The sequence below is a fragment of the Ursus arctos genome, unplaced genomic scaffold (assembly GCF_023065955.2).
Source record: "Ursus arctos isolate Adak ecotype North America unplaced genomic scaffold, UrsArc2.0 scaffold_30, whole genome shotgun sequence".
NCBI lineage: Eukaryota > Metazoa > Chordata > Mammalia > Carnivora > Ursidae > Ursus > Ursus arctos.
Genome location: NW_026622986.1, coordinates 22,702,954 through 22,729,342, shown reverse-complemented (window position 1 = coordinate 22,729,342; position 26,389 = coordinate 22,702,954). Strand labels below are relative to the sequence as shown.

At 41.9% G+C, this 26,389-nt stretch overlaps 1 protein-coding gene across 2 annotated transcripts in view; it reads right to left on the bottom strand.

The window, feature by feature from the left end:
• Positions 1-23,516, bottom strand: part of ITGA8 (integrin subunit alpha 8) — a 172,566-nt gene extending 149,050 nt beyond the window's left edge. For both annotated transcript variants that reach the window (XM_026479018.4, XM_026479019.4), the window contains exons 1-2: positions 23,096-23,516; positions 22,269-22,402 (exon numbers count right to left, since the gene is read on the bottom strand). In XM_026479018.4, coding sequence (XP_026334803.2) covers positions 22,269-22,402; positions 23,096-23,301 — 340 coding nt within the window. In that variant the 5' untranslated portion in view covers positions 23,302-23,516. The remainder of the gene's footprint in view (positions 1-22,268; positions 22,403-23,095) is intronic.
• Positions 23,517-26,389: the final 2,873 nt, after the last annotated feature.

The following is a 26,389-nucleotide window of genomic DNA, read 5'->3' as shown; positions in this document are numbered from 1 at the left end:
CTAACCGCATGGTTCTAACTGGAGCTTTGTCAGTAATAGCTAATGAATTTCAAAAGACATTTGTACCAAGGTATTTTATTTGTATGTGTTTCCTTTGGTATGCATTTCATTTTTCTTCCTTGACTCTGTAATAAATACATTACAAAATGAACTTTTAACTCCTATTAAGTAAGGCCAAAATATACATGTAATTAACATTAAATTGAGTTTACATATGATTACAGACTTTTACAAATTATGTATACTCAATCTTAATCTAAACTTTACATTTTACATGGTAGTAGAAAATCATGAATTTCCTTCTTAAAAACCTTACACTTTTGTTATTTCTGAGCTTTTTTTAAAAACAGGTTCTCTACATCCTTATCCAAAATGCACACAACTAGCAAAGAACTAGAGCATCTTAAAGATTACAGCATAAAGGTGAAAATATAAACATTTCTATTTACATGTAGGCACTTTGGAAGATTGTAGAACTCAGCAACCAAGAATCTTGTCACCATTAACTGGTGATTGGGGACAATTTTTTTAATCTTTGGAGTTTTGATTTCTTCTGTAAAATGAGGCTGAGAATACCTTCCCCCTTTCCTCTTTCACAGGTGATCAAAGTCATGACAATCACGTGAGATAAACAAAATTGAAAGTGCTTTCTATATAAGCTGAGAAGCTGTACAGTACAGAAATCATGTAGCCATATAATGGAAAGTCCAAACACTTTACAAATATCTCTTACTTAGAAACTTGGAAACTCAACCTAAGACCACAAATTGGAAAGGACCTCACACACACACATATAATATGTTATTTATTATTGGTGACTTTTGGTACTCAGCAGTGAAATTAGTAACACCTCTCAAGATTAGTGATGTGGCTGTGATTGATTACAAGGAGAAATAGAACACAGTGGCTTTGAGATTTCCAGTCTGCTAAAAAAACCATGAAAAGACCAGCACCTCCAAAATTTCAAATATCCTTAAAGGAGATCCCAAAAGGACTTAAGAAAAGCACGTTGCTGGGAGGAAGGAAATGGATTCTGGGAAAAGACAGAAGCCACTTCCAAACTGACCTTGTTTTACTAGAGAAAATGATGTGACTTGGCTTTTGTGACTCCTGAGGCATCTTTTCTGCTGTTCTGAGGCTGAACTATGTAGTAGATTAAAAGTGTCAACTGTGGGTTGTTTTCCAGCAATGAATTTCTTCTGGGCCAAGAATACAAGTGAATGGATTTCACTAATTCCACTAATTCCACTTGCAATCCAAGGATTCCAAGAGAGACTTCCACTGTCCCCAGTCTCCATTTACTGCGATGAGCTTCAATCTTGATGTGTCATCCATTCCTTTATCTTTGAAGGGGACAAACCACCTTTCCAAATTCTGGTTTATTATTTCTGTAAGTTCTCTGACTCTAAATCTAATATCATAGTTTCATAACATTTCAAATGAGCGAAATATACTTGGGCTTGACTATGGAAGTGAACTTTCCCGATTTCCCATCTCCCTTTTCTGAACAAGATTCTTTCATGCCAAATACCCCAACACAAGGCTCTGTGCTATCTGTCACACAGGTGCTCCCATGCAAGGACAATGTGTCTGATTTGATTTGATTTGATCTTTACTGACAACAACACCCAGGTAATATCTGTAAATACTCAGCACGGTTTCTATCCTGCAGAGCCCTCCACCCTACGGCAGAGGGCTGAAAGCCTGGAACATACATTTCCTAGACACGCTTACAAGTAAGACTGTGGTCGAATAAGAGGCTTATGGGAGGCCTGGAAAGAGAAGACGGAGAAGCCATTATGTTCTGGTGGCAGTTGCGGGCATGCACGCACATCAGCAATGACAGATGTGAAGTTCTTTGTGCAGCTCTCAAGCATCCCTTGATAATAATCACTTTTTGGTGCATCAGGCAGCAGAGATCAAGTCCTGAACTTCCATATTTCTTCATCTGCAGGCAGTGACCTTCCTGACCTTCACAGCCCCAGTCTTTCCAATGGCGTCTCTCTTGGTCTCTGTATGCAACTCCTTCTGAGTTGTAATACTCAAAGTGGTTTTGGTTTTTCTGACCAAACTCCTACTGATGTACTGACGACACGGGTCAAAGCAATTAGGATAGAGAAATGTGTATCTATAGCAGAAGGAAGGCACTGGTTACCCTAAGTGCATTGTCAACCCCAGAGAACTCTTGGAAGGGCCAGTGGTTCTGGGAGATGGTGGAGACCGTTAGTTACCTAAACAATTCTCTCCTTGGCGTATCACCAACTATGGAGAAAATAAAGCCATAAACTAGAGAAAAGTTTTATAGTGACTGCATGTGATTTAAATCTTTCTAAGCAGCAAAAGACTATTAACAAAATTAGTAAATAAATGAAAATCCAGGTGAAACTTTTTTCAAGGGAAGGATCAATATATTTAATATGTAAAAAATCTCCTGAATCAATAAAAGACTAACATTGTACAGGAGAAAGTTCTAAGGACTTGAATAGGCATTGCAGAGTGAAGAAGAAATTAAAAAGCCTGTAAATTCATGGAGAGGTGCTGAGCTTCAAGTTAAAACAATAATGGCTTAACACTTGTCACCTACCAGTTCCGCAAAAAATATTAATATTCATTCTATTTGCAAGACGATAACTCAACATAGTATTCTGGAAGGGCCATTTGGCAACATATACCAAAGTTTTAAATGTAATTTTTTAATAGATTTATTTACTTATTTTAGAGAGAGAGAGAGTACGTGTAGGGGGGGCAGAGGAAAAGGGAGAGAGAATCTCAAGCTGACTCCAGGCTGAGCACAGAGCCCGACTCATTGCTTGATCTCAGGACCCTGAGATCAGGACTTGAGCTGAAACCAAGAGTCAGATGCTTAACTGACTGCACCACCCAGGTGTCCCTAAATGTACATTTTTTTTTTTTTAGCCGAAGAATTCAACTTCTAGGATTTGGTTCAATGGAAATAATTACACAAATGCTTTAAGATGCAAGATGAAGATATTTGCCATCCTGGTTTTGATAGCAAAACTGGAACTTAAATATTTATATCCAAGGGATTCAAACAGAAATTTCTGTTATCTATAAAATAGACTACTATCCAACTGTTAAAATATACGTGACAGACTTGTATACACTGATTCAGAATAGTGTCTACAAAATATATTTTTCTTTGTTAGCTCTTCCAAGGCTTCAAGAAAGTAGAAAAAGGTACAAGGACTTAATATAACAAACACTTATATTCCCACCAAGCAGAATTGACAATTAAGCATCTTCCCATTAACAAACATGACAGTATCCTTTGACAAATATCCCCAGCTCCATTCCCCTCTTTTCCTTCTCCAGAGGTATCCACCATCATGAATTTGATGTGTATACTCCTGGCCATTTAAAACATAATGTCCATGAATAATATAGAACAGCAGTCTGCAATTTTTTTTTCTGTAAATAAGAAAAAGATATACTTTAGGTTTCGCACTCTCTATGGTCTTTGTAGCAACTACTCCTCCCTGCTCTTGTCATGGAAACAGCCATAGACAGTATGTAAAAGAATGGCCTTGACTGTGTTCCAATTAAACTTTGTGTACATACACAGAAATTTGAAATTTATATAATTTTCATGTGCTATTAAATGTTATCCTTTTACAAAATTTTTCCAACCGTTACAAAATGTGAAAACTACTCTTAGCTTACAGGCCATACAGAAACAGGTGGTGGGTCAGATTTAGTTGTAGTTTGTCAACAATTTCTTATTGAGTATTCTTTTGTGTGTTCCCTTTAGCTGGGAAAAAAAAATTGTACTACATTATCTGTATGTAGTAGTCTGTGCTGGTGTTTGACATTTGATTTTATCTTTGTGAGAGGTATCTGTGTTTAGATAGATAGATGGATAGACAGATTTAGCTCATTTTTTTTAAAAGATTTATTTATTTGAGAGAGAGAGAGAGGGAGGGAGATTAAGCATGCGAGAGCAGGGGGAGGAGCAAGGGAAGAGGGAGAGAGAGAATCCCAAGCAGACTCCCCACTGAGTGTGAAGCCCAATGTGGGGCTTGATTTCACGATGCTGTGAACATGACCTGAGCCAAAATCAAAAGTCGGACGCTTAACTGACTAAGCCACCCAGGCACTCCTAGATCATTCTTTTTAATTCTTGCTCAGCATTGTATCCTACTCAATCTCCATTTTAATTATCCATTCCGCTGATGTGTGAACATTTGGGTTTTTTCTTTTCTTTCTACTACATCCTTATATCCGTTGCCATCTACACATGTGGACGACTGTCTCTCTGGCACCGGATTAGAGATGACGTTGTGGGTCATACAGAATCACCATATCTGCTTTCTCAGCCGTGCCAGTGTAGCTAAACTTCCCATGCACACCAGCAGTGCACAAAAGAGGGGCAGCAGCTCTTGTCCTTGTAGGTTTGTAAGTTTTTGCCCATCCAGATGACTGGTACCCCCTTTGGTGCTATCTTCATTGGCATTTCCTTGATTATTAGCAAAGTGATCATCTTTTTCTATTTATGACCCACACACCTTTTTCTTCTGTGAATTTCCAGTTCATATCCTTTGTTCATTCTCTTGTTTGGTGATTTGTTTTATTGATTTCTAAGAATTCGACATATATTCTGGGTATTGATTCTTGCCCCACATACATGTTGCAAATATCTTCCCCCGATTTTTGCTCGTCTTTTAACTTTGTTTATGGGATTTTTGCCCATTTGGAATTTGGTTTTTTATGTGATGTGGCACAGATTATCTTACTTATTTTCAATACAAAAGTCCAGTTGTCCCAACACCAGCTACTGACCTATCCATCTGTATTCTTGGAGAGTTGTAATTCTACCTCTGCTGTGATTAACTCCTGACATGATCTGGCCCCTGCCTGCCTTTCCAGCATGAACCCCTCCAACTGCCCAGGCTTGTTAAGCTGCAGACACATTGATTTTCTGTCCCTTCAACATGCTCAGCTTTTGCTGTCTTCTCGTTTCGTTTGCTGTTCCTGCTGCCAGTTTTTCACATGGCTGAGCACTATCTGAGATGATCTGACATGATCTTATTTGTTGGTTTGCATGCTTACTGTCTGTCTCCTTCAGAATATATGTAAATCCCATGAGCAGAGACATTAATTCCCTGCTTTACCTCTGTATTTCCCACTTTAAGGATGGTGCCTGGAACATAGTATGCCCTCCATAAGAGTTTGTTGGATGAATGACCAAGCCCCCATCTAATTTATTCAGAAGTTTGTCTAGGATATTGGTTAGTATGATCTCACCTTCATTTCAAATATGATCTGGGGGCTGCACAGTTGGCTTAGTGGGTAGAGCATGTGACTCTTGATCTCAGGGTTGTGAGTTCAAGCCCCATGTTGGGTGTAGAAATTACTTAAAAAAATAAAATCCTAAAACAAATTAAAATAAACTGATCTGGGAAAAAAACCCAAAACACCCTAACGATAAAATCGAAAGATTTGTAGGCCAACCTGGAAAATTTAGATGGTTGGCAGCCATCAAATTGATTTGGCTTGTCCTACATTTCTGGGCTTTGAAGCCACCTCTCTTAAATCGGAAGCTTCAGTCTCTGGGCAATCTGGGTACAAATCCCAGTGGGTGGCAAGCCTACTAACTCTTGGTTCCTTTTTCACGGGAATATTCATTTCAGAGCAGGAATGAAGGAGTGTAGAATATGGTGCACATATGGGCTCCAAGCAGATTTTTCTAATCGTTTAGCTTAGTCAAATGGGAGGAATTACAAGAAGTGAAGATAGATCACCACGGGGGAGAGAAGGGAAAAGCTGAAACTGACACAGGTGCAGCAGAACATTCTGGTAGATGGGGGGATTCCTGAAAGCTATTTATAGATAAGTCCTCAACCTCAGGCTGGAACACAGTAAGCTTCCTTATACCTTCAGTCATCACTTTAAGTGCACGGCCTCAGGGATTTTCTTAAAGTTGTTGCAGGAGCTGTCCAGACATTTTTAATCAGGAAAGGGGTAAAAAGAGGTCTTTAAACTTTTGTTTGTAATCTTTCCCATAATCAACGTATGCTGTAAAAGTTTCACTTAAACTGAAACTACATATCTGAGAACAGGGATTACGCCTTTGTAAAATTCAAAATCATACAGCCGTGGTGGGAGAGCTCCTTGTCAGAAAGGAACAAATCCAGGAAAAGAACCTGAGTTGATTTTTATGCCCTGGGAAATTACACTTCCAAATGTGTCATTCCCGATACCCTAAAACCACTATTAAAAAGCATTAAAGAACAGCTCTGTAGGCTTCAAACTCTTGATCATCTTAGTGTGAGTTTTCAAGTATTTGAGGAAATACCACAAATTCATTTTTTCCATGTAACATGTAAGAAATTGAATTGTAATTGTAAATTGTAATGTTATTCCTCCCCCCCCCGTATTATTGTGATATTCTTACCATACAGCACTGTATAAGTTTAAGGTATACAGCATCATGATTTGACATATACACACACACACACACACACACACATATAATGAAATGATTACAATAATAAGTTTAGTAAACATCTATTTTTCTCTCATACAGATACAAAAAAAACCAAAGAATGTTTTTGCCCCTGCTGTTGCGAACACTTAGGACTTACTCCAGCTCCTTCCATATATACTATACGGCAGTGTTAGCCATGGTTATAATGGTGTGCATTCCATCCCAGGACTTGTTTATCTTATAACTGAAAGCTTGTACCTTTTGACCACTTTCCTCCAATTCCCCCCACCTCTGGTAACCACAGATCGGATCTCTTTGAGTGTTTGTTCTTGTTGTTGCTGTTGTTTTCTCTTGGAGTTCACATGTAAGTGAGATGACATAGCATTTGTCTTTCTCTGTCTTATTACACTTAGTGCAAGGCCCTCAGGTTCTGTCCATGTTGCCACAAATGACAGTGCTTTCTCCTTTTTGATGGTTGAATAATATTTCAGTGCATATATATGCCACATCTTTATCCATTCATCTGTTGATGGACAGAAATGTGTTATTTTGATTAAATGAATGGTCTATACATTTATTTATAGACTTCTTTGTATCATATATGTACACAATATGCAAATATGTGTGTGTATGCATAGACTCATGCACACACAGACACATGAAAATAGCTTTCCTATCTTTACCTAGTAGATCAAATCCAAATGCCCTGCTCTCCACCGCATAGGTCTGGAACCCCACACCTGATGTCCAGATATGGAATTTCCTTCCATTCAGGTAACTTCCTTTCTGCTCCCTATTGAGTCTCATTTCTAGACTTTATATATGATGTTTCTCTTACAAAATTCCATTCTTCCTTGTTTGCCAACTAATCCAAACCACTTCCTTAAAACCCTGCTTTATAAAGAGTAGAATGGTGGTTACCAGAGGTTTAAGGGGAGGGAGGACAAGAATGATGGTGTTTAACAGCACAAACTTGTAATGAGTAGTATAAACCATAGAGATCTAATGCACAGTGTAATGAATCTAGTTAATACTACTATACTATAATGACAAAATGTGATAAATATTGCTTCATTGGCAATCATATGATAATATATAAATGTATAAAAGTAATATACTTTATACATTTTAACATGCTAAATTTATCAAATATAAATAAATGAGCAAACAAATAAATACAATAATGGAATGAATACAAATGGGCACCACACATTACATTTAAATAGTGAAATGATTTGTAAACCAAACTATTAAATAAAATATATCTGTCATCAAAAAAAAAAAAACACCTGTTTTAAAATGTAGGGCCAAAAACTCTTTCAAATTGAAATTCTTTCAGATTGTTGTTTTTAAAAATTCAAACAATATAAAGTAACGAAACTTATATGAAGAATTATGTAAGGTACTAAGTGGGAGGTCATTGGAATCCTACTCCCTGGACATAGTAGCTATTAAGTTTGGTAAGGCCATCCAACCATTCAGAGTTGAAGAGGCTTGTAGCTCATTCCTCTAGTCTAAGACATTTCTCTTCTGGAAATCATGAAAGCTTTATTTTAAATTCTTATTTTCATATCACTATTTAAATGTTTGTTTCCATACATAATATTATGTAGTTTTCCTGATGTAGATGAGACTACAAATTTTCTGTTACAGTTATTTCCACATCTGTTTTGTCTTGCCAAGAGTAAAGATCATATTCCCGACCTGATTTTTTAACAACCAATAGTGCCTAGCCAGTGTTCTTCAGACATTTGTTTAGTAATAATACAAATGAGTTTTCTACATCATATAATACCATTTAAAATATTTTTCATATGCCAGTTAACTCAGGTCATATGTAAGGTTTGTTCTGGAAATACATATGGACTTTTGTTGGTACGATGCAAGTGATTTTCTGGGTAGGTGTTCTGCTAATTCACATGATGCATCTAGGGGAGGAAATGTTAATAAATGAAAAACTCATCTCTCCAAAGGGAAATGGTAAGGCACCTCTGGCAGATCAGATTAAAAACAAAATAAAACAAAACAAAAACTCCCCTAGTATGACATGAAAGTCTGAAAGGCAGAGCTGGTTACAGTTCAGTTGTAGAGAGACATCACCTTTGACCTCATCTGCTCCACCACGCTATACTCATCCATGCTGACTAGGACAGCTTTCTCTTTCAACTGACCCGTGCCTGGGACAGACACACAGCTCACATAGGCACATCCATGCACACACACATACACACACACATCACTCTTCACTTCTGGCCTTTAATGATGCCCTCTCTGAACAGCTGTCCCTGAGACACACAAGTCCCCCCCCCCCCCCCCAGACAGAGACAGGAGCCCTTCTTCTGCACACCTAAAACCTTCTTCACTCTCTGCTTTTACAGCACTTGTCCCGGACTACTGCTGCCAGGCACTGATGCTTTTGTCCTTTGGACTTGAATATCGCAAGGTCAGAGAGTACGTCTGTCTTGTTTGCTCTCTATACCTAGTAAAATGGTGGCCCCAGGAACCAAGCCAGGAGCTTGGCATGCATGCTTGGCAGTCAGCAATGCTGCACCCCCAAGTTCCATTCGCTAGTCAGTTCCTGTTGATTCTTCTCTCTGAAGCCCTCTCAAGTCCATCCGTTTCCTTCCATACCTGTTGCCACTTCCCTAGTTGTGACCCCCATTTCTTTAGCCTCTGTTTCTGCAACAACGTCCTGACGGGTCTCCCTTCCCCCTGGTTTGCCGCTTACAAATTCATTCTCTATCCTGAAGCCAGAGTTCCCATGCTGCCCTTACCTCGCCAGTGTCATCACTTTGTTCCCAAGCACAGTGATTTTCTTTGAGCTCCTTGAATTCCTCAGACTTTCTCTCAGCTCTAGATTTTCTCACACTTGGAGTAATTACTTGCTCTCCAATGTCTTGGCCATAGATACAGCTGGGGAACTGACAAGTCTCAATGTAGCTTCTATGTCACTTCAGGTTGGCAGGAGCACAGCGTGCTTCTGTTTAGTGCCCAACAATTTATTCACTTCAAGAAGTAATGAAAACCTCTCAGCATGGGAATCTCAGGAAGCAGATTAAATGACATAAATCTTTCAATATGACCTCAAAGCAATGCTTTTAAATACAGGATATGATTGGGTTTCAGGATGAAGGCTGTATAAACTTGCCTCCCAATAGTGCTTGCAAATGTATTTACACTAACTCCTGTTATATGCCTGCATTTCCCTTGGGATCTCATCTCTGTTGCCGGAAGATGTAGTAAAAAGGATCCCAACCATTCATTTAACAAAATGGCTCATTTTGTGGTTAAAAAAAAAAACTCTCCATTCCCAATGGCACATAAAATAGGCATTTCATAATTCAAATCTTCTGTGTCTGCAGCATATCCTCATGGAATATTAACACTCAAGATGGAATTATTCTCTGGGAGAGCTTACATTCTATCCCAAATGAGTAGAACCACACCATAAGGCAGGCAGAGGCAAAAATTAATCCTTTCACAAATAAATTCAGATTTATAAATTTGCACGGTCCCAGGGACACCTGGGTAGCTCAGCTGGGTAAGCGTCTGCCTTTGGCTCAGGTCATTATTCTAAGGTGCTGGGATCGAGTCCCACATTGGGCTCCTTGCTCAGCGGGGAGCCGCCTTCTCTCACTGCCTGCCCCTGCTTTTCCCTCTCCCTGACACTCCCCCTGCTTGTGCTCACTCTCTCTTTCTTTCTCTCTGCTTAAAAAAAATTTTTTTTAAATAAAAGGGTTAACAAAAATAAAATAAAATAAAATTTGCATGGTCCCTACGCACTGCCTGCTAATCAATCCTGTGACTTCACTACTCAGTTCATTCCACCCTGGGGACTCTTCACACTTGCTCAATCTCCTAACCTTATGCTACCTTCTCATGCTCAGCTGCTAACCTAGCTGCTTATTTCATGGAGAAAATGCAAGACATGAGAAAGGGTCATTTTCCTCCTCCTGTCTCCAGACCCACCAAACTCTCTCACTGGTGCCCTCACTGTGCCGTGTCCTGTCACTGAGGAAGAGCTGCCCCTGTGCCCCTCCATCTGTGTAAGAGTCGCACACACCCTTTTTCATCTTCTCAGCACTTCGTTCCTGCAGTTCCCCTTCTCTTTCAGTCACTGTTGCCTCCCTCTCCACGGGCTGCTTCCTAATAGACTGCACACATGCTGGAATATCTTCTCGACGACTACGTTTCTCTGATCCCATGTATAGTAAAAGTCCTTGGTCCTTGCTATCCCCATCAGTGCTCTCATTTTCTCTCTCAAAAACTCCACTGCAACCACTTTTGATTATCAGCAATAACCTCCTGTTGCCAAAGCAAACATTCCCATTTCCATCCTCACTTCACTCCGCCTCACAAGACTTGCTTCACTGGCTTCGTGACTTCGACCACAATGGCCCTCCTTCTCAGTGCTTGTTACACATCCTCCTCAATTCTCCAATATTCTCCAAATGTCGGGGTGCCCCAGAACTCAATTGCAGCCATGATCTCTCCCTTCTCATGCTCTTCTCTCTTCTCTTGGCTGTGCTTTGCTTCCCCCTTCTCCCACCATACTCACTCCCCAAGGTGTGGTCCTAAATATCATCCACAGACTCATGACTTTCAAATCTCAGTCTTGGGATCCAAGTCTCTTGCTTGAGCTCCAACTTTACTGATCCACCTTCCCATATGGCTTCACCTGGATGTCCAATAAGCAGCTCAAATTTCACCTGTCTGAATTTGACTCCTAGTATTTTTTTCCAAGACTTGCTCCTTCCCTATTATTCCCTGTCTCTGTCCCATTCCTCCATTACTCAGGTCAAAATTCTCTCTTTCTTCTACACCTTTCACCTGATCCACAATGAAATTCTACCACGTGTACTTTCAAATGAACCCCAGAGCCAACCATTTTTCAACCCCCTACTGCTATCACCCAACGCTAAACATACTTCTCTGTCAGTGGACAATGGAGGTAGTCTTCCATCTTGTCTCCTTGCTTGTCTACAGTCTGTTAAACTGATCCTTGGGAAAATATAATTCAAATTATCTTGCTTGTCTACTCAAAACTCCCAGTGGCTGCCCATCACTCCTTGAATAATATCCAAAGCCCCGACCCTGGTCTTTATGGCACTTGCCTATATACTTGGCTCTCCAGTTTCATTTTCTGTCACTCTTTCCCTGACTTACTTCAGTCCAGCCCAGTGGCCTCCATCTCCCAAGGACACTTTCATCTTCATATTTCAACAATGACTTCACTGTAAGCTGGAACACTACACAGCCCTCAATACTGCTTCATTCCCTCCCTCACTTAATTAAGATCCTTGCTCAGACAGACCACCTCCTCAATAAAACTCTAACCACCTGTAGTAAGCAAAATAATAGCCCCCCAAAATGTTTACATCTTAACCACCCCCAAACCTGTAAATATTTTAGGTGGCATGGCAAAGGGGAATTAAGGTTGCTAATCAGCTGACCTTAAGGTAAGGAGATTATCCAGGTGGGACCACTGTCATAACAAGGATACTTTCTTTTCTTCTTTTTTTAAAATATTTTATTTATTTAACTTTGATAGAGATAGACAGAGAAATGAGCAGGGGGGAGGAGCAGAGGGAGAAGCAGGCTCCTAGCAGGGAGCCTGACATGGGACTTGATTCCAGGACCCTGGGATCATGACCTGAACTGAAGGTAGATGCTTAACTAACTGAGCCACCCAGGTGCCTGTAACAAGGATCCTTTAGAGTGGAAGATGGAGGCAGGAAAGGAAGGCAAGCAACATGACAGTGGGAGAATGACTCAGCCTGACATTGCTGGTTTTGAAAATGCAGGAGGGCTATGAACCAAGGAATGTGGGCAAATCTCTGGAAACTGGAAAGAGCAAGGAAGTAGATTCTTCCCTCAGAGCGTCCAGCAGGAATACAACTCTGCCAACACCTTGATTTTAGTTCAGTCAGACCTATTTTCAGTTGGCTTCCAAAACTGGAAGAGAATCAGTTTGTGTGGTTTAAAGTCACTAAGTGTGTTGTAATTTGTTACAGCAGCAGCAGGAAAAGAATATCCACCCAATCTAAAATAAATATATGGCTGTGCACACACACACCATCTTTGTTCCTTTGGTCTTGCCTTCCTTTTTCTCAGTTTGTCTGTCACTGGCTATACGCTGTAAACCCCACAGGAGTCAGTAAGGCCTTGAGCTCTGTTCAGAACTGTTTAGAACAGTATCTGCTTGTTGAAAGTTACTAACAGTCCTCTGGTCACTGAAATTTGATTTTATTGTTTGCTAACATGAAGCCTTAATTTCAACTCCATTGTTGCCTTAAGATAATATTTTCATAAGTAAGGTAAGTTAAAATTTACTGAAAGGTACGTTGAGGGGATAAAGACATTATGATTGAATAGCATGTCCCCCAAGGAGCCTGACTGAAAGGATGAAGGGCATTCAGTCTTCCCAGACAATATTTGTGGTAGAGAATGGAATCCAAGTGGATCAGGTTAAGGACTGATTTTTGGCATAAAGTTTTGCTCATATCTTTGTATCTGCTGACAGAAACACCTTCATTTCCTTGCATGTATCCGTTCTCTACCCTAAGTGTGAGGGTTGGGACTATAGTCCCAAAGAACCATTTCAGTGTCCCCAAAATAGGTCCTACAAAATAGATCCATTAGGGACAGAAGAAAAACGAGTTTTAATCACATTTTTCAAAGACAACTGCTTTTATTGCATTTCTTATCTGATCTTCTTTTAAAGGCTATAGATACAATTTTGTTAGGTGTGGATAAAAAAAAAAGTGTGAAATAAGTTGGCCCGCTTTGGCCTACCAAATGCGAGGAGAAGTGGTAAATGTCAATTCTAGGCAGAAGCTTTCACAGACGATGTGCGGTTTTCCACCTGCCTTTACAGTTGAGGTGATCTTGAAAGCACACGTCAATAAGAAGCCTCCGTTGGCCTGCATCCTTGGGTGACTTGAACAAACAGAGCCCCCTTACCAACTCATATTAAACATACAATGTGAGCAAGCAGTACACCTGGGTTGTTTGAAACCAGGGATTTGGACTCACTTGTTACTACAGTAATACCTGGGTATGTTTTGGCCCAAGAAATGTGAAGATAAATGGTGACTGCCAATAAATGTTCTCTCCTATGAACCCAGTGGGTTTCCTCAGTTCATGAAATCTCAGTGCCCTTCCTAGGTGAACATGCATTGTGAGTCTTAGAGAGGGGTATGATGGTTAATTTTATGTGTCAACTTGACTGACTTAAGATATTTGACTGAACATTATTTCTGGAGATGTCTGTGAGGGTGTTTCCAGGTGAAATTAGCATTTGAATTGGTAGGATCTGTACAGTGGTCTGCCTCCATGAGTGGCCCCTTCTTGTACAGTGCTCTAGAAATTGTCATGGCAGACCATCAAGTCTATATTTCTATTGAATCAGGGCCTGTCGAAAATGAACCAGGCAATACTTCTGCATCTTCTTATTTTTACACATACAATTGTTACCGAAAACATCCTTGGTGTTCAATATTTGGAAACATAAGTACCCATACAAAAATAGTGCATTTTTAAACTACTCTACCATTTATACTCAATCTTCACAACCCTTCAGTGAACTCGATAACTTCATTTAGAAATTTTTGCATGTTTATTTTTACCACTATTTTCCCTGATCATAAATCAATACTTGTTCATGGTTTTGAAAATGAAGTAAAAAAAAAAAAGCATTAAAAAAATAAGAAGAAGAATCTGATTTTAATCACATGTCCCAAAGCCAGCCTCTCATCACATATCCCTTCCTGTACTCTTTGACAGGTCTAGATATAATTTTGAATTTTATGTTTTTCTCTTAACATTAAACAAAACCATTTTCCCATAGTGATTAGGCCATAATTGGCTTGACTACTCATATTGAGGATATTTAAAAACATTACTTTTTTAGTGTTTATGCCTCCTTTCTTCTAAAAAGGATTGGCAACAACTTCAGAATTAAGGTCTAAAACATATTTCCCATTGGGAATGGCAGGAAGAAAGAAACCAGAAGTACATGAAAAGCATTACTGGGACAGAAGATGTTCTGGATGGTTGAGGTCACGGGCCCAGGGAGAGCAGGGACATGTGTGTATATGTAATACACCTTTGAGAGACACCCAGTGCTGCGACGTATCGTGCTAAAGGCGTAAGTTGTGTAAGCGGTGTGGCAAGCTAGAGACACCTGGACGAATCATAGGGGATAACAACCGAGACACATGTGACATGGAGCCATAACCTGACTGCGGGGAGTTGGCTTCATCCCCTACACCTGTGGGGAGACGCTGCGCATGAGGGGGGCTGGGCGTGGCCCTGCATAAACCTGTCTCTGTAGCAATGGTGTGTGCCTCTCTAATCTCTACACTTCCCGGAAAGCAGGGCAGGTGCATGCAGAGGCTTTTGCAATATCATATACAAATCTGTGTCCTCATGTCAGGTATCAGAGGTAAGGAATAAAATTGAACGAATGTTAATGTGTACATGCCCTGAGGGTAGTTCCACTGATTGTGACAACTACAGTAAGTGTTTGAAGTGACATCTCCTTAGTTTAAAGACTACCAACGAAGGTCCCATGCCTGAATTTCAGTAAGGATAATATTACACAAGTATGATGCCTCACTGCAAAGACTTATTCTTACTCACCATGTTTTCATTCACAGTTCTCTTGCCAAACATTCTCTGAACATATAATCCTTTAGTCAAAGAATGATAAAGAAGGTCCTGCCTGATCATCTGACCGATTGTTTCCCCTTGTTTAGAGGCAGCAGCCTAAGGTTATATGTGTTTCCCTATGCAGCCAGTTACTGTTAAATCAGACCTTCCCATCGTCCAGGAGCTTAAAGACAACATGCTCATAGTGATGGCCACAAAACCAAATTGAAGCCCCACATCGAATACACAACTCTCTAACATTCTTCATAAAGATTTTCTTTCTCCTTTTCTTTTCCATTTACAATCAGTAGGAGTCACTCTTGGTAATGCATAGTTCTTTGGGTTTGGAGAAATACACACAGCCGTGTATCCACCAGCACAATCAAGACACAGCAAGTTCCATCATGGGCTCAGCCCCTGTTCCCCAAACTCCCTTGTTCTGCCCCTTTGGAGTCAACACCTCCCTCCCACCCCCAATGCCTGGCATTTTTATAAAGATTTATTTGTAATCAATGCCTTGTTTCTACTAAAAACAATTAAAATGGTAAATGGTTACTTTTACCAATGTTTATGGATCTAGAAAATTTGGGGGCCATATACAAAATATCAGAGATCCAGCAACTGATCAGTCTGCAGGACTGATATTTAGCCCTATTTCTTTCAAACTGCTGTGGGAGCTGCCTGGCTAAAGCCCAATGGAATAACACCGGTGTATTAGGTAGATTATTTTAAGTATAAATCACCTACTGGTGAATCGTGATTTGCTAATGTACCTTAAATAGCCATAATAGAATTAAAATTATTTTAAATCTACTTTAGGGTTTCATTACATAGGTGCACCTTGCTTGATGTATTAAATATGTTTTTGTAAGGATATAATTAAATTGGATTTCGAAAATTAAAGATTATTTTCTAGGTGAGTGCTTTTAATAGGATCAATAATTAGTCTTCTCTCTTCCTCAAAAATCTGTGTTTGTGTATCTGGATGGTGTCAGTCAGGGCACAACTGATCGAAACTTTTTTTTTTTTTTAAGATTTTATTTATTTATTCGACAGGACAGAGACAGCCAGCGAGAGAGGGAACACAAGCAGGGGGAGTGGGAGAGGAAGAAGCAGGCTCCTAGCGGAGGAGCCTGATGTGGGGCTCGATCCCATAACGCCGGGATCACGCCCTGAGCCGAAGGCAGACGCTTAACCGCTGTGCCACCCAGGCGCCCCCTGATCGAAACTTTTTTGATAAGATTGGCAACCCTCTTCATCAACACAGTGCACAGACACAGGGCTTTTTATACACAACAGGTAAAGTTTGAATGCACACACCTCCACCGGTCACCTTATACGTCCAAGTGCTTTTTTCTGCTTTCCGAATAATTTTAAGACAACTTCCTACCTTTCTCCCAGAACGCTGCAGCTACCACACGGGCTCTTCCTGCCAAGAGCCTGGAAGCCTGTTCCATCACACAGACCTCTAGGGTCTTGAAAGAATTTTTCAGATTAGGCAACAGGCGTCTAATGCTTACGCTACTACTCAACGAGCCGTTGAACAGATCTGTTTCCCATTTCTAGTTAGAGTTTCAAGGACTTCCTTTTTCTAATTGCTTCCTTGGCTGCTATGTGCTGTAGGGACCACTGCCTGCTCCCTTCTCATGTCAGGACTCGGTTGCGTTCTGTCGCGTGGAAGTCCGAGCCATTTGGGAGAAGCTTAAGGATGTTGGTTGCATCTGCCCGGGCAGCATGTCGGGCATGGTAGCCATCATGAGTTGCTTCCAGAAGAAGTGAGCCATCCAGCGAAACCACCCTCAGTGATTCAGTGGGGTCAGCAATGAATATACATGTATATCTCTATTTTTCTGATTAGCAGCACTTCTACTATTTACTACATTATGAATTCTTCATAGAGCAGCTTCTATTGGGGCTGCCTCCCCCCCTTTTCCACTTTCAATTCAACTTCTCAAAGCCCAGATTTCTGCTGTCCATGAGTTCTGTCCCATTTGTGTTATTTCCTCTGTCATTTACTTGATAGTTCTGACCTACATTTTTCTTCTCTTTGTTCCTGAACAAAACCTGATTTCTTTCTGAGGAAGTTGGAAAAAGCAAGACTTATGCGACCAATATGTTTCCCAACCCTCATATGAGAAAAAGGGCACACCCAATATTATCAAAAAGCAACCCTTGTACCAGTCACAGCGCCAGATGCTTTAAGCTGCTTCTTATTGTGGGCTCACTTAACACAAAATAAAACAGACCCCCAACACAAAGGCTTCCGGTCCCCGAGCTAGAACACAATTCTAACAAAAATCTTACCATTTCAGAGCTTTGAAATATCCTGACCAAACTGTCTTCGGTTTTAGGGTTTCGTTTTGTTGTTGTTGTTTTAAACGCAAAGATACTAAATTAAGGCCAGGCAAATTCTAGTACTTTTTCTCAGATGACTTCCAAATCTCAATGATACTGCCCACTTCTTCCTGTTCATTCTTTATGTGGGTCCCTAATTGCCAGTGGTTCCCTGCTGTCTTGCCTCACCATTACTGATGATTATCATTATTAATTAGCACATGCCATTATCTTTCTCCTCAAAATGTTTCATTTGTGTATTTAAAATAATCAGAGGGGCGCCTGGGTGGCACAGCGGTTAAGCGTCTGCCTTTAGCTCAGGGCGTGATCCTGGCATTATGGGATCGAGCCCCACATCAGGCTCCTCTGCTATGAGCTTGCTTCTTCCTCTCCCACTCCTCCTACTTGTGTTCCCTCTCTCTCTGGCTGTCTCTATCTCTGTCGAATAAATAAATAAAATCTTAAAAAAAATTTAAAATAATCAGATATTTGCACACTGTGTCTTTGCTAGTATTGTTGCAATTTGCCCTTCATCATTCTGAAGATGAGGTTCAATTCATTTGGTTTCATCCCTCCCCCTTTAAGCAGGAGGGCTGTAATCTAGCAGTTTTATTTACTCCACACGTGGGTTTGGAAAATGTAGGAAAAAGATGAAATGAACCTTGGAGTAGATTTAGAAAGGAGAGGCATGAATTTGGCAGATGTGATGTTTTAAATTGTTTAAGACACGGGGCACAGTTTAGACAGTTCCTGAGGCAAAAGTGAAAGAAATCAATTTGGTGAAGGGGGAATTTTATTCAAGTGAAGTAAGAGGGAAAGACAGAAGGGAGATGAGAGAAATGCTTTTTTGCAACCACTTGATTTTGTACAGAGCAGGAAAATTATCTACTCTTTGCACTTTGCACCTCCCCCACTGCCATATGCTTCCCTAAGGTTTCCTTCCTCCGTACTTGAAAGGACCACAGATTTTAATAGTATTCATGCATTTGAAGTGCTAGGCTACTCCTGGCTTCCTGGTTTTTCATTTATGATGAGAAGTAATTTTTAAAATCCAGGTTACATGATAAGGTAAAAATAAAATGATCATTTAATGAAAAAAAGCAAACTAAATGGAAGTTTAAAAAAAAAAAAAGGCAGTTGACCTTACAACTGAAGTTCAAGATCACAACCAGATTCGGGGACGAAATTATAGGCCAGTCTCCTTCAATGCCTAGGTTGAGAGAGTTTGTTAGGTTACCACCGTGAACACTAAATTGTAGATGCCCCAGGGGCCTGAGCAAGTTGAAACAATGTCATTAAAAGGTCAAATTTACTTGAATTCAGACGTTAATAGTAAAGCCAGACAGAGAGAAAGCCAGGAGAAGTCACGACTATCTTTTCAGAGGAATATTTGCAATATAATACGTATCTACGCCTGAGACCTCACGCTTTGTTATGTGAACATCGGTTCACTACTTTGTCAAGCAGAGAAATTTTCTTCCTCTTCTGGGAAAACTGTACATGGCTGCCAAGGGGCAGAGATTAAGACAGGAGGTCGCTGCCTGGGGATGCTGAGGGGCCACAGGACGCTGCGAGGTGCTGTGGCAAACCAGGGACATGGACAACCCACCATTCTTATCAAGACAAAGCCTTCTTCTATGACCTCTGCTTTCCACAACCCTCGACCCAAACTGCTTCTTCCTTCTAGATCTTCTCTGGAAGATCATTTTAATTGGAATTTGTGAAGGTAATTGGAGGCCGAGGGAATGAATGGAGGCGGGGAAGGCAGGGCAAGCAGTGTGTCAGCTCCATAGGCTCCAGCCCTGAATTTGCACCCTATTAGGACCAGTCCTCTCCCATTCCTGGAAGGAGGCAGGGGGAAGAGGCAGGCTGTGTTGCAGGTGGACTTTTTTTCCAGCCCTGCATCTACTGCATACCATGGTGTGGTCTTGCATGTAACTTTTTTAACACCTTTGATGTCAGTTTCCTTCTTCATAAAATGTGTTTTATGGGTTAGAAGTAAGGTGTATAAGTGACTGGTACGTAGTAGGTGATCAGTAAATGTCAAGCATGTGGTAATACTGACTGCCAGACCCGGAGTCAGCAACACCTGTGTTTCTGCCTTTCATCTTTGGTTCCAAGATCACACGTGCCCAAAGAACAGGGACTCAAACTGCAGAGAGCTATACTGATTCCCGCTGCCCCTCCTCTCTCTCCCAGCTTCGCAGCAAATGGCAACCACTGGCAGTTCCATTGTCTGGGGCGCCTGGATAAAGAAATCGGTAGAAATGATGTGCGACAGGCTAGCACTCACTCAGTAGCCAACATGGAGCCCTGGGGTCCTCGGATTCCTTTTGCCCCACCATTCCCAGGCCATTCCCAACAGCAACCAAGGTTCCTGGGCCCACGGTACCCCCTGATGGCTAATATGGGGAACTTTCTTTCTCAAAGACTCTTCTCAGTGGGACTCCCCCAAACTTTCACAGCTCACTGCTTCATTCATTCCATCGCGGACCATTCATTTCTCACAAACGTGTGACTTCCTCTGCCTTGTTTCTTTTTTATCTTCATTTTTCGTTCAATCATTTCAGGAACATCTATCTCCCTCCCCGTTTCTTCCCCTTATTTTGTTCCATTTATGAATCCTCAAATCACTACAATTATGGTTGCTAAGTATAATAGGACGAGGACATCTGTATACCCCCCCAAAAATCCAAAAAACCTCCATTCATTTAGAAGTCAAATAAGATATAGCATAGAACCAGCAGCATTTGTCTCTAGAGCCTTTTGAGATATCCAGATGTCTTCCTCAGAACTTGCACAGAAGGGATGCCAGTCACCCCTGACTCTTTGTCCAAGTAACACTGATCTTTTCTCGACATTCTTTTTATTTTTCTATTTATTTAATTGCTAAAACTGTGCTGGTTTGGCCCCTACTGTTTCACTACAAATATAATCCAGCTACAATAAGGGTTAAGTGCATTCCTGTGGGCTGTTCTGGAAACCAAAGCACAATCTTGCAGCATTAGTTCTCCATGGGAAAGTGAATTCAAATCTCCAAACAGTTGCTCTAGAAGGAACTTTTGGAAAATGTACCTATTGTAATTTAGCATTGGAAGTTTTTTTGGTTGGGAGCGTTCAGTTTTTTAAAATTTCATATTGATGTCTGTTTCTCTGGTTTTCCTCTGTTGAACCATGACATCTACTGGGATTAGTACTTAGAAAGGTATTCAAATGTGACTTATCTGGGCAGACATCGGCTCTTCTTTTATCAAAGGAAAAATATACTAACCAGATCCTGATTTGGTATGTTGTAGGAATGTTCTAGCAGGTTATAAAATTCATGTCCATGACTATAGATTGCTTCTTGGTAAAAATACAAGAACATATCTTAAAATGTAAATACTTATTTCCCTTAACTTAAATTCAAATAATACTATTGATTTATTTTTTATTTATCAAGGCTCAAGTTTCAGAGACTTTTAAAAATACAAATGGTTTTGATATGGATTATTTTAAAAAGCCATTTTAGAAAATTTATTCTCAAACTAGAGGTAGGTCAGTACTCAGAAGCATTTAAAATCCCAATTAAACAACTAGTTAAAAGATTTCTTTTACAAATTAACATCAAGTGACTTAATTTGTCTAATTTCTAATACATTTAAAAGTAAAAGCTTATAAAAATTGGTACAAAGTAACTGAGTTACTTAATAAAATGGTAAATGAGCTATTGTGACTACATATAGATACATATGAAAAACATAATTGGAAAATGCTTTTATGAAGTATTTTCCTAATTTGGTCATAATTCAAGGTAAGCCTTGCATAGGATTTTTTTTTCTTTGAAATGGTTTCCATATTGATAGAATGGAAATTATTTTCTTTTTTAAAATAGAAAGTTGCAAATTGGATAAAGTAACAGGTAAATACCACCCATCCAATTTCATCAAAATGCTGTGAAAATGGATCTTCTACATACATTCTAAACGCACATTAATGTAACAATGATGAAGAATGATGTCATAAAAACGTGGGGCAAAAGGTATTTTAAATGACTGATCATCAAAGAACATTATTTGAGTTCACATTTATCTGAGAAGAGATATTTGGTTTCTGATAATGTATACCTTTTGAATTCACAAAGTTTTAGAGGTACAAATTAAAACATTCAGTGTTAATGTTTTCGAAAGCATTACGGTAAAATTATTTTCTCAGGACCCAAAGAGAAAACACGAGAGGAAACCTAACCAGCCTGAATTGGTTAAAATGTATTTTCCCTTTAATTAAATAAGAAACATCTGTCTAGGGATTTTGGAAATGAATGTAATCCATCCACACTCTGCCTGTACTAGTTTGCATCCAGTGTCCAATATTTTGAAAGAAAATTCTTTCTTTCTGTAAAGAATTAAACAGCAACATGGAGTGATGTCTGGGTCTATAGAGGCTGAATCTTGCCTCCAGAGTTTGGGCACTGAAAATGCTAAGGATCGGTCTTTTCCTTGATTTGTCCTTGGGAAGCAACCAAACTCCATAATCACGGTTAGGGTGGAACATTTGTATTTCTTCAAAGCATCCACTCAGCCTGAAAATGCTCATCTTGGGACAGTAAGGAAACAGAGTAACTAGGACGCATCCAAATACTCAAGATCAAAATACCAAGGTTCCCTCTCTGGGGTTCATGGGACATTTTCCTCGCCTTCACTCAGGCTTAAGCTGATTTCTCTAGGGACCTGAACAGCCCACAACACAGACTCATCAGACAGGCCAAATGAGTACAAACAAAGTGGGAGTTAACTCCAGGATGGCTCTGGTTCTTCGAAACCAGGACCCACCGTTGAGAATGACAAATATCACTTACTGGTGTTGTCAAACGGTATCTGCTTGCACTGCGCAGACCCCTCGGCGGGCCAAGGACAGTAATAGACGGCTCCCCCTTCCACGATGTCTGGCTGGCTGGTGTTGGCTTTGGGCGCCCCCACCAAGACACTCGCTCTGCGAAAGGGTTGGAGAAAATCACTCTTTGGGAATCATAAAAGCGTGGGCATGCGATGCAGTCTCGGTAGCGGCGTGCTCACTGAGACTAGGGTGGGGGTCGGGGGCAGAAACGTATTTATGATGGAGACCGACTGTCAAACTTGATTTCCTGTTGGAAACCTGCGGGCGTCTGAAACCTGGTTTTGAAGAGCGTGCAAATAGTCCTAATTCCTCTCTAGGTGGAGCTATGTATACAGTGAGATGAGAGAAGAGGGGAAAAAATAGCAAAGGACAGAGCCCAGCTGCTTGTAGCAGACAGCACTTGCGCCCAGACACTTAATTGTTACGGGCTATGCATAAACAGACCGTGTTGTGGTCCGTTGTTTTAACTGGCTTGAGTCTGTTCGGTCCCGTTCTCCCCTTTGTATGATGCTCGAGTCTTTGCTCGAGTCCTGGGAGCTCCCCAGGACTTGCGTCCTCTATGCAAGTGGCATGTGTTTAGTTCGAAGTTCACAAGGCACATCTAGCATGGAAGGGGGACAAGAGGCGGGGGAGCCGGACGGGACCCCAAGTGCGCAGCGGGATGGAATCTCAGGAATCTCCTTCCATCGGGCTGCGGGGACCGGCGCGGGTCCCCCGGCAGGCGGGCAGGGAACCAACCTGTGGCCGGGTTCGCCCCCGCGCGCGAATTCCCTGCGCTGGGCGACTTACGTGCGAGCGGCAGGTATATGGAAGTCCACCGCGTAGCCGAAGTAGCTGCCCTCAGGGCCGCTGTACACCGTGAGTTTGTCCACGTCCAAGTTGAACGCCTGCGAGGCGGGGGTCCACAGCATGCCCAGCGCGGCCGAGAAGCACCAGAGGGGCGCGAGCGGCTGCGCCCGGCTGCCCCGGGGACCGCGGCCGGCCCCGGCGGACATCGCTCTCAGCCCCGGCGGGTGCTCACCGGAGAGAGGGAGCCCAAGACACCCGCCCGGCTCCTTCGCGGGGGCGGCGTGTAGCGGTGCCCAGATGCCCGCGTCCTGGATCGTTGCACGCGGCGCGTCCGCGGTGACAGCGCCCGGCGCTCCGCGGCGCGTCCTCTGCGGTCTGCTCCCCGCCTGCTCCCCGGCCGGCTCAGGGGCTGGCCGAGGGGATGCCAGCCCTCCCCTGGCAGCGGGAGGGGGCCCGGCGCGCCCACGGCGCCTCCTAGCGGCGGGTCCGCGGGCTGCGGGCGGGAGCCCGGGAGACTCCCCGCCGCCCGCGCCCCTCCTGGAGGCCGGCGCCTGGAGCCTGCTTCGGCCGCCGGGCTATATATACTGCAGTCACATCTCAGGGACGATCTGAATCTTGCACATGCCAGTTCAGGCCATTGCTTTTGGGAGCTATGCCCCGCACATGGGAAGAGAGTATGCTCTAGTTTCTCCCAAATGGAAGAATGTGAAAGCGTACCCCACCACGAAGGGAGATAAAGCCGAGTTTCTTGCATCATCTCTGCAGCCTGATGACCCCTCAGGGTCCATGCGTGTGTTCCTCAGTGGCTGAGGGTTTACATCCGACAATACTCTCTTCCACCCCCCCACCGCCCCCTGCAGGGGTAACTGGTAAACAAAAACTTTATTGAGGTCTTTCTCAAAGGCACGTGGGGCATGTGAATGCCTTGGTACTAAATCTTCCGAGGCCCTGTGTAATTGTGATGAAGAGTAGTGAAGTTAGAAATGTTCGAATTAATGATTTACCCTCAGCGGGAGTAGAAGGTGTAGGTTGCAATCTATAGGAGTCCAAACTTCATTTCCAGTTCAGGGGTACTATAGATCTCTTTCTGTGTCTTCTGCTTGGGGCAGGGACTGAAGAATGAGTAGGATGAAGAAGAATGGTATAGATCCTCACATCACACGCGCTTATGGGGAAACAGGCTTAATGCAGAAACAGAGTAATTAAGGGTTAACCTGGGGGGTGGGGTGAAGGCTGGAGCTAAATAGCAAGGGAGGGTAGAGACAGGAAAGGTAAGCAGTTTCCAAAATATTTTAAGGCGAGTTGGTGGCAGATGTAGACTTGGGCTGGAATTGGAATAGGAGGCTTGGATTTAGGCATTATGGATAGAAACGTTGAGGGAAAGTATCACTGACGCCAGGATGAGAGGAAAGACTTGTATAAGGGATAGAATGGAAGAGTGGGTTAGGGAGTGGCAGGAAATAGGGATGGATCTCCCGAGACAGAGGATCTTAGTAACAAGAACATTTATTGAGGCTGAGAGAGCCAGTTCTAGAGCAGAGGCATGACAAGCCCACAGGGACTCCAAACATTTGCTGGCAAGGAGGTGGGGGGTGGGGAGCAATTGTTAGAAGCAAGGGAAAGCCAAGAAGCTATCGCCCAGATGCATTGGGTGATGAGGACCTTGACCTGATTCACAGAAAGTAGGGAATGGAAAGCCACCGGGTCAATGAGAAGGGACAAAGGTCAGAGGATTAATGGCAGTATGAAAGTGAAGGAGCGTCCAAGGTGAGTGTGAAGGTATCCAGTTAGAAGAGAAGAATACAAACAGTAGCCATGGGCAAGGAGAGGATGGGAGGCCCGTGGTGAGTCAGCTGCTGGACTTGTTGAGTCTGAGTTGATTCTGGCAGCCCTAGAGGCTCTGGAAGCATACATTTCCGGCAGTGGTCAGTCTGGCAGTGCAAATTTGGGAGTCTATCCACAGGAAAACTCTGAACCCACTGAAGAGCTGGACTTTCTCATCTCTCTCACATCAGACCTCACTTGGTAAATTGATTTGAATTTTATGTCTTTATTTTTGCTTGCCTTATCCCTGTAAAAATGGTAAAAAAATCAATAAGCTATTGGATTACCTGGCAAATCATCACATCTGGATAATTTCCTAACTGGTTACTCCTTTCCCAGACAAGGACTTAAGAGTAGATGGTAGAAAACTTTTTTCTCAGTCCAAAAGTCCATTTGTGTTGGACATGGAGTCTGGGACTCTGGTTAGGTTACAATGTTAATAAAAGTGATGTTCTCTGTAGTAAATTTCAATGACTAATTCATATGCAACATACACATGGGCACATTCAGAGCAGTTGCTGACATGGAGACTAGGGGATAACCTCGACTTGATGGCTTGCTGACACTGGCATGTTGAAATTTGGAAATTCCTCATATTGCAGGCAAGTCTTAAGTAGGAAAAGAATACCTAAATAGGTAGAAAGTAGTTACATTGTCTTGGACGTGTGCTTGGCCCCCATACTGACTTACTGGGAGGAAGTTGCTATACAGTATAAAATGCTTTGATTCCTATGGGGCAACACATCACCAGGGTATTCCCTTTTGTACTCCCTTGCTTTGCAGTATTTCCAGTGTATTCTTTATCCTTTTATTCAAAATAGAGTAAGTAGGGAAAAATAATTCTATTTATGGCCACACAATTGGGTACATGTACTGTTCCTCTTTTCTAATACACACTTGTTCTTAACTTACACAATAAGCTTATATTCTTAATGGCATCCCTTTCCACTCCACAGATGAGTGTATTGAGGTTTGGAGAAATGCAATAATATCCATATTTATAGAGCAAAGAAATAGTATAAGGCGAACCCAGGGCTGTCAGATATCAAAACCAGTGCCTCATGCTATGAGGTCTATGAGAACATTTTTTAAAGTTCTGATAATAATGAGCAGTCACCTTTCTAGAATTAGCAAGCTATGCTGGGCTGACCCTTTGGGCATGCCTGTGAGGAGTGATTGAGAGGTGGCATAAAGCATCTGTGTACTTCTCCAAGAGGTCTTGGAACAAGGTTTGGTGGCACCTTGGTATTGAAAGAGTGGAGGGAAAGCAAACTAACTTGAAGCTCTTTCACCTCCCTGGGAGGCCAGCAGCCTGAGAGAGTAGTAAATCTCTGTAGAAGCCAGCCATGGGGGGCGGGGGGGGGGGGGGTAGAAAACCCTGCAATAATTACAGGGACAGGATAGGTCTGAATAGGTGTCTTGTACATTTCACTATTCTGACATATGGGAACCGTGCCAATCAGTAAGGCC